Here is an 8,768-nt window from a genome sequence, read left to right on the forward strand (position 1 = left end):
ATCAGCTGACGTGAAACGGAAAAACTCCTCCACTCATGTACAGAAGAAAATCATTAATAAAAGAATTTAAAGTGTTTCTGCTTCAATTTTGTATTTTTTTGTTATTTTTTTTAATATTAACTCATCTGAGTTCTAGTTCATGGGCCAATTTCATCTTGAGTGGGCTGGACCCGTAAAATGACAACCTAGAAACTTAACGTTTATTATTTGTTGGGGTACAGAGGAGACGTGATAAAATGTGTATAAATCTCAACATGAAGCCAATTTGAATGAAATATTCTGGAGTGAAATGTCCCAAAAAAAAAAAAAAAACTCCTCTCGCTGCTGTTTTATGTTTGGTTTTACAAATTCCCTGACTGCATGGCCTTGAGGTTAGTTCCCTCGGCATCAAGGTTGTTCGCTCAGCGTTTTGATTTGTCTGCTACTTTGAAAATATTTGTTTAACAAAACAAAAAAAAGGACGTTTTCTTTGCAGGCCGGTTTTGGGCCACGGGCCTCATGTTTGACACCCCTGATCTATAGCCACCATTGCCTTTGTTTTCAGTATAATTTCAGCACGTTTGTTGATGGTAGTATTTTAACAGAAAAGTTAAAAGGTCATTATGAGAAAACTGCTGGACAAACGTTGCATAATCAATCGAGGTGATTGAAACCAGTTCATTATCATGACTTAGTGAAAGAAGAGACTTTTATAGAGGCCATTAGTTATTTACAAGATTATTATTAGCGAGAAAACAAGACAAAGAGAGAACCTGTTCATTTACAAACAAAAAAAAAACATATTACTTTATTAGTGACAATAAAAATAGTAACAAATGGAAACAATTTAAATATTCATGTTTGAAAAAGATAAACCGATGTAAAAGTATGAGTGTGTGGGGGAAAGTGAGGGAATCAAATGATAGAAAGATTTAAAAAAAAGATGTTGAAATGTAAAATGAGGTAGCTTAGAAGTTGTCATGGTAAAATTAGATCTGTGGCTTTATTCTCATTATATTTTGTGAATATATATACTCTCATAATGGACCCTCTGAACCTAACTGTCTCATGAAAGCTGCATTATATTCTGTTATCACAGGTTTCTATTTCTCTGGCTTGAAGCGAGCAACCCTGTTCACTCCGTTCCCAGCAAAGCCTTATCTGCCTGGGAACCAAGGTTAACATTCTGCTATTGCGAGAAATCAACAGTTCAGTTGTTCTGCTTCAAAGCCCTACTCTCCTGCTCGAAAGTCTTGTTGTGCCATTCCACATTTCTAAAATAATTAAATAGTCTTTTTAAATTGAATGTCCAGAAAAGAAAAAAAAATGCCACACCAAGGTCCATTATGAGAATATATGCACAAGTATAATGAGTATAAAGAGAAATGTTTGAATAACGGGGCTATGGCATTAAACATCAATTTCGTTTTGAAAAAAAAAAGAGATGAGAGATTTATGCCTAATACAGTTCATTTCGGCTCCAATGCTGATTACTGGTGTCAAATTAAAGTTGAAACTTACTGAAGCTTCTCGGTACGTATGTTGTACATGAATTCTGTCATGAACTCAGTCCTCCTGCCCCAAGAAACATCTCTGACTTTAACATAGCATCCGGCTGTATTCACGATAGTTGTATTCTATTCATGGAAAAGATCACGTGATTGTTCTAATTTCCAGTAACTTGCGCAATACTGCTTCTGAAAAGTGGGAAGAAAAGCTCAGATTGCATCGTGTGACACCAGAAAAGTTAAAAAATAGACATGAAAAGGATTGTATTCAATCTGTCCATGTGTGGAAATATTACACAACTACAAACAACAACAACAACCACAATTACCCTTGTTGCCTCAAACCCGAGCCGACAGGTTGAAGGCAGAAATAAAACACCTCAGCTCAGTTTTATCTCCAAACAACAGCTGGAAGGCGGCACCAAGTGACAAAACATGAATCAGCCTGGTTGTTGCTTATATTCTGTTTGTTGGTCTTTTATTTGCAGTTTTTAGTGGAAAAAATTTTTAAAGGGCAGGCTGATGACTCAAACCATGGAACCTTTTTTGCTGCGTCATTAGATAGACAAATTACCAAAAAAAAAAAAATGCCAGCAAAGACTGATTGTCCTCAAACTGCTTTATTGTTTCATCCAGCTATTTTGAAATAGTATATTGTTTTCTCATGATCTCAACCAGCCAGTGTTAATAGATGGCTAACACACCCCAAGTATTGAATAAAAACAGCTTTTGGTGATGCACCATCTCCCCCTGCTGGTTATATTGCTGAGCAACAATTGACATTCTGTAATCGATTTTTTTTCCCCTTTCTTTTCAATTGCCAGCGATTCAATTCTTTATAAATGTTCAAAAGAAGCTGCACGCTTTTGAAGCAAGACAGTTTTCTTACCTTAACGCTCAAAAAATATTTCAGGTTAGTTTTTCACCGAGGTTTGACACGATAATGAATCACTTTCTTCTCGTTTTGAACCTTTAAGCTGCAAAACACTCAAGTCTGGATCAGCAGCTTTGTGCTGCTCCAGTGAGGCATTTGATCCCGCATCTCCTCCTGTGCACATGTCCCCAGTGTCCTCGAGACACCGAACCCCAAATTACTGAAAATGGACGGATTGAGCTGTGACCTTGCAGGGCAGCCGTCTTCACTGGTTCCAGGTCGTTTACTCCACTCTTGTGATGGAAGCATGGCCGACTGCAGACCCGAGGGCGTCACTCGGTTTGACGCGCAGCAGACCTGATAAAGAGGTTTGAGTCGAGGCGGCTCTCGTTTACACGGCACTTCCACAGATCCCACGCAACACTCATACTTTGTTTTCCCTTTTATTGAAAAAAAAAACAACAAAAACGTACAAGTTCATTGAAGGCAACGTCATCTTATGACAGATGTGTAAACAAATACAAAGTGTAAACAAAGAAACCGGCACTTGTTCAAGTATCAGTTAAGACAAATGTTAAGCCTCGTTAGGCACTTGGAATGACTATAATAAAGAAGACAAGCACTTGAAGGTGAGCTAACTTGTGTCCCGTGAGGTGACGGCAGACCAGCGCTACTGCTTCAACCAGAGCACCTGCTGTAAAGACATCACCAATACAAGCTGCACACTGTTTTGCTGCCGAGCCTGTCGGATGCCGCTTTGCTTCGCATTCCGCCGTTTCCTGCATCTTAAATCCGAAGACCCTCACCAACCGACCACGTGGACCCACATCCATAGTGTGAATGCACAGCGAGCCAGAGGAACCCAAGTGCTCCAGATTCAAACTGCTGGTTCAACTAAATTCACAGTGAGAAAACGGCTCAGAAGTTGTGCGACGACTGAACGTCAACGATGCTGCGTGAACAAGCTAACGTGGAGGAAATAACAAGCTGAACTCTCAACAGTGACGTGTGTGAACCGTCTCGTAGTTGAGCTGCTGGTTTTTAAAACAGGAAGGTGTTAAATATGTTACTGTATAAAATAAGTAAGATCTTTCATCTATGATGGAGTCACAACTTCTGACAAGGATGATTTTGTTTTGGTTACCACCACAATACAAAAAGCATGTGAAAAGAACTGGTCACGGGGAGCGTTTGAAGGAATAAATAAAGATGAAGTCGCGATCACAAATCAGAGGAGCTGCGGCCGTCTGACTCTGAAGAGCTGTCGCTGTCACGAGGAGGGCCGCTCTGACTGTGCTCCTCTGGAGGAGGAAGAAGAAGAAGAAGAAGGATGAAGAAGCTGAGGGGACCAAAACAACTCTTTAGACACATCTTTCTCCATTTCTAGAAGTTGTGCTCACTCTGGATTTTCTTGAATCTCTTGTGCAGACAGGACCTGACGAAGCGCTCCAGCTCGCGCAGCGTGGACGTCTTCAGCGTCTCGAAGTTGATCTCCACCTCGTCGGGGTCGCTGCTGAACGTGGACGGCTCCCGGGTGTGGATGATGTGCACCACCTGGCCCAGCTCGGCCCCCGGTAAGCGGTTGATGTCCAGGCTGAGCCGGTGCCTCTCCGGGTAAGTCATGGGCCGAGACTCATCCTCAGAGTTCCAGGCTTGGCTCTCGCGTTGTCTGCAGCCGGGACAGAGCGGTCAGAGGAATGCGAGGAGAAACAATACTTGGCTGATAAAGAGCGATAAAAAACAAAAACAAAAAAACAAACCTGCTACTGGAATTTGAAGCTTTCTTCTTCCCTTTCTCGCTTCTTTCTATTCTCCTCTCACTCGCAGACGCCACAAGATGAACCGCTGCACACTAAAGAAAGATATTAAAAATAACTAAACCGGGGAATCAGTGGCACAACAACCTTTAAATAGAAACTGTATCTGTTTTGTTTTTTTTTTTTTCGTTTTTTTACGGTCGCAGATGAAATGTTTCGATTTTCACAAACCAAAACAATTACCGTTAATAGGAATTTCAACATAAAACCAGTTTTAATGAAACCTTCTGATGCAAAATTCAAAATGAGTTAAAAGAAGAATCTGTTTTAAGTCCTGATGTTTGACAACCCTGCTCTAGAGGCATGATCATCCCAGTTGATCAGCCTGTAATTATTTTAATTTAATCTTTTATGATGACTCATCTGGTGGATTCAGGCTTCAATAGAGTATCTCAACTAAAGTTTGCGTCACAGCCGACTGTTGAGTATCTGAGCCTCGTCTTCGGTCAAATGGAGACGTTTATAATAAGAAAGGTCTTAAGCGTTTATAATGAAGAACAAAAAAAAAAGGAAATTTTTGTAATTCTATGCAGCATAACTCACATTTAAAGTTTTGTTTCAATAGAAAATGAAATATAAAAGTTTATCCTCACTGATTTAATGTCCTGGGAGGAACAGGAGCAGTTCTTTACGAGGTTCCAGACCTCTGGTCTGTACGGACCAGGAGCTCCGTTACATTAAACTTACCTGCTGATCAGAGAGTGGGCGGGGGGCTCGCTCCTCTGCAGACTCGGCGTCGCTCTGGAGCGCCGCGGCCGTCGCCGGCTCCTCTGGCGTCTCTCCAAACCTCTCCTCAAACACTCCCTGGAAGCGAACACCAGACGAATCAGTGAAAGCGAGCGGAGTCTGATGGCGCTTCAGATTGGCCGCTGATCGGGGACGCCAAGTCACACCTCACCTGAAGTTTTCGGGCGAAGGCGACGACCTGATGTTGTGGCGGGTTGTACTTGTAGCAGTTTGTAAAGATCAACCTCACGTCTGCGGCGAACGCCTGGGCGTCCTGGTATTCCCCTCGGTCCAGCTTCGCCTGGGAGTTCAAGGCTCGGTCAGGAAATGGGAAACGGGACGGTGGCGGTCGGTGGGCGCGAAGGTGCGAGTGTGTGGACGTACCCTGACGGTGCTCAGGGCCATGGGGCACTTGATGATGTGGTGGTAGTCGTGCAGCTGCAGGGCCTCGGCGTCCACGGGCTTGTAGAAAGGCCAGGCGTAGGACAGGTGCTTCTTGGAGAACAGCTCCTTCAGGATGTCGCTGCAGCGCTGGAGCTCCCGGGTCAGGACGCTCTCCTGAGCGCCTTGTTGCGTCGGCTCCTCTCGGCAGACGCTTGACGGGCCGACAGCTTGCGTCCGGCCGCTCTCTGTGAAATCGTTACAACATTTACAACATGTGGACGTTTTGGATTGAAAAAGAAGAAAATATCCTGGTAGTTTATGTCGGTAAAGAAAGCTGAGCTCCCGTCTTCTCACGAGTAATCCCATTACCGGGCGTGGCGCTCTTCCTGCCCCTGCCTTTGCCGGCATGAGGAGTGACTTCCACTTCCATCCGAGGCATCTGGGCAACTTTCTGCAGGTAGATCTTCTCCAAGGCGAGCGTCATCAGCACAATGTCGTCGGTGGGCTGGAGAGGGCAGAGGGAGACGGGTGAGGACTCGGCTTGAGGAAGAGGAGGACGAGGAGGAGAAGGAGAGGAAGAAGAGCCCCGGCCTCACCTTGTTGTATATGTAGCAGTTTGTGAACATGGTGTTGAAGTCCTGCATGCACTCACTGGCACTCCAGTAGTAGTTGTTCTCCAGCCGCTTCTTGATGGTTCCCAAGTCCATTGGAGAGGTTATGATCTTATGGTAGTCCTGGTTCACACACAGGTCGGTGTCATGTTTACGAGAAAAGGTCACAAACAACTGGTATTTCCACACACATTTTTTTTTTCCTACCTTAATTAACTTTTTAATGTTTATAAAATAGAAATGCAATGTTTTATCTTGTTCTATTTTGAGTTTAATTTGTACGCGTTTGCCATTATTGTGATTACAAAATAAGACTTTCCACCAAAAAACAGTTTGTGAATCATTGTAAGAGTATTAATAATGCAAAGCACAATCCAAACTGGCCATTATGACACTAAAGACCCGGAAAAGACTTTATTGTCAGCAACAACTTTAATCACTTAACATGGCTCAATGTTCACAGCTTTTGTATTAGAAAAAGAAATTGCAAATCATTTGTGTACTCCTGCCCCAAATTAAACAGGCAACAGATGTTTGGTTTCAATTAATTTTTGATGCAACAAAAAACTGTGTTTCATTGACTTTCCAGTCTTTTTCCACAGATCTTGCCAAAGCGAGTCATTGCAATTCATCAACTTGAAAGGATAGATTGCACACAAAAGGGGATATAAACCCATGGCAACACACAATCAGAAAAATGTTCTCATTTAATTTCCTATTGACTAAAGCACGGACCTTTTATTTCTTGAATTAAAAATGTGTGGTATGTTAAAAATACGAGTAATAGTTGAAATATCTCCAAACTCACTGTGTTGTTTGAGCTGCGTGAAAATGAAAGGAGAGAAAGAAAATACACAAATAACTGACTGTTGAACAACAAGGGCACAAAAACATTTAGAACGGGTTAAGGAAGAAAAAGAAAAAAGCTTTTCCAAGGGGGTAACATCGCCACACAAAGTAAAATTTACTGGATGTGTCAGTTACGTTTGCTTCAGATCCATCGAAAAACACACAAAACCAGAGAAACATATTGGTAGTGAAAAGCAGTAAATTCACTTTGAAATCGTGAATTTTTTGAAATGTAAAAATGATTCTATTATCTATTTTTTTTGTATGTAAATCGTCAATCAGTTGACTACTCATATTCATCTCGTTTCTCACGTTTACTGGACTCACGGGCAGTTTGAGAGCGACCACGTCGACCGGCTGGTGGAACGGCCAGGAGTAGTGGTGGCGCAGCAGAGACTTCAACACCACGTTCTGCAGGAACTGCAGCTGGTTGGTCCTCCGGCCCGGCTTGTCAGGGTTGGTCACTTCAGGAGGAGGGGGGTTCTCCAACTGCGGAGGGTCCGGGGCGGCGTCCGCTAACATGATGGCTCCGCCACTTCTGGCTGGCTTCTCCAATGTGTCCCCTTGTCGAAGGCTGAGAGGAAGCGCCAGCCCACGGCAACAGCCCGCGTTCACATGGTAAAGTTTCCTGTTGAAATAGACAAGTAGAGAAAAGATTGTGACAATCAAGTTGTGTTTTGTTCATCAACCATATTATTTCATTATCACTCTGAATTAGATTAGAATTAGAATTAGAAGCTTTTATTGTCATTGTACAATAAAATTGCGGTGTAGCTAAAAACACACAGTAGACATACAATAAACACAGGCAGCCATTCTCACATTCAGCATTGCATTCATCTCAGCAGACACACCATATATACAGAATAACCTAAACATTCACACACACATTCAGCTCTCACACAGACCCGCTCACACACACCCAAGGACATAGTGCAGTAATGTAAAAAGTTAAAAGAAACAACTGATAATAAGTTACATAAAATACCAATTTAGCTGCCTGAGGTACCTTGGCTAATAAGTATGTGCGGTTGAGTTCAAGGTACCTGTTATTGCACAGAGTAATATGGAGTATGGTGTATTGCACACAGTATGAGGTAGATGGTCTGAGGTAGTAGACCATCATTAGTGAAGCATTGGTGATGCTGTTAAAAAGTCATCTACTAAAATGGACATATTGAATTAGTTTTCAAAATTGCCAACAATCTAAAAATCTGATTTAAAAAAAAGATTTCATGTGGAAAAAGTACCAACATGATCAGAGTTGAAAATATGACCAATTATAGAGATAACATTCTAATATAATACATGTTAAGAGGGAAATATATTTAGTAAATTGGCACCATTTCTCAGGTATTTATTTTTAATTAATGACGTTAACCTGCACACAAGTGAGGCTTGCTTGACTAGCCAGTGTTTCGGATTGACTGGCTCCCCTTTTAACTGGTGACCGAGCTCTTGTAGCGGCCGTCATTGCTGCTAATATCAACAACAGATGTTAAAAGAAGACTCACAAAATGTACGACATTTCTGAGATTTATTGCGAACGTGGTTAAACTTTTTTTTTTTCTTTCTAATCGGTTTTAATCATCAGGTATCAGTCATTTGCAACAAAGGATGCTAAAGGGAATCGGTCACCATTTAATAGGGAAACCAGTTAATCCGAAACACCGGTAGCCACTTACCCAAGCTAATGACAAAAGTTAACGGAACGACTACTAATAAATATACAACTCTGCAATTTTTAGATGTAAACTTCTTTGTTTAAAAAGAGTGAAGTTTTCCAACCTTTAATCTTGCAGCTGTCCTCCGATACCCGGACAGGCACTGTAGTGGTACTCAAGACTACAAAATGAACAACTAATTTATTTTCTGATGAAGACGAATCCGAACAAAGAGGCCGGGAGCGTAAATTCACAGGAATCTAGTTTCAAACGTCAAACGCCACCCCAAAGCAGAAATGACGATACAATATGAAGTGTGTGGACAAAGTGGGAAGTTATAAACAACAAGGACGCGC

At 42.0% G+C, this 8,768-nt stretch overlaps 1 protein-coding gene across 1 annotated transcript; it reads right to left on the minus strand.

Moving 5' to 3' along the window:
* Positions 1-2,790: 2,790 nt before the first annotated feature.
* Positions 2,791-8,768, minus strand: LOC308140620 (bromodomain-containing protein 3-like). The gene is made up of 10 exons (XM_080510465.1): positions 8,537-8,768; positions 7,076-7,376; positions 5,885-6,022; positions 5,658-5,793; positions 5,289-5,533; positions 5,077-5,205; positions 4,866-4,982; positions 4,122-4,213; positions 3,762-4,030; positions 2,791-3,662 (listed from the first exon to the last, which is right to left on the minus strand). The coding sequence occupies exons 2-10, from the start codon at positions 7,268-7,270 to the stop codon at positions 3,583-3,585; spliced, it is 1,401 nt and encodes a 466-aa protein (XP_080366591.1). The 5' UTR covers positions 7,271-7,376; positions 8,537-8,768; the 3' UTR covers positions 2,791-3,582.

This window comes from Blennius ocellaris, assembly GCF_963422515.1.
Source record: "Blennius ocellaris genome assembly, chromosome: 15".
Taxonomy (NCBI): Eukaryota; Metazoa; Chordata; class Actinopteri; order Blenniiformes; family Blenniidae; genus Blennius; species Blennius ocellaris.

Bases quoted from the DNA above. Each gene is read 5' to 3' on its own strand.
- LOC308140620 (XM_080510465.1), bottom strand. From the start codon at position 7,270: ATGTTAGCGGACGCCGCCCCGGACCCTCCGCAGTTGGAGAACCCCCCT. The intron at 4,983-5,076 runs GTGAGGTGTGAC...GTTCGCTTCCAG, and splicing joins CCTTCGCCCGAAAACTTCAG to GGAGTGTTTGAGGAGAGGTT. The intron at 3,663-3,761 runs GTGAGCACAACT...TTCCTCCTCCAG, and splicing joins GAGATTCAAGAAAATCCAGA to AGGAGCACAGTCAGAGCGGC.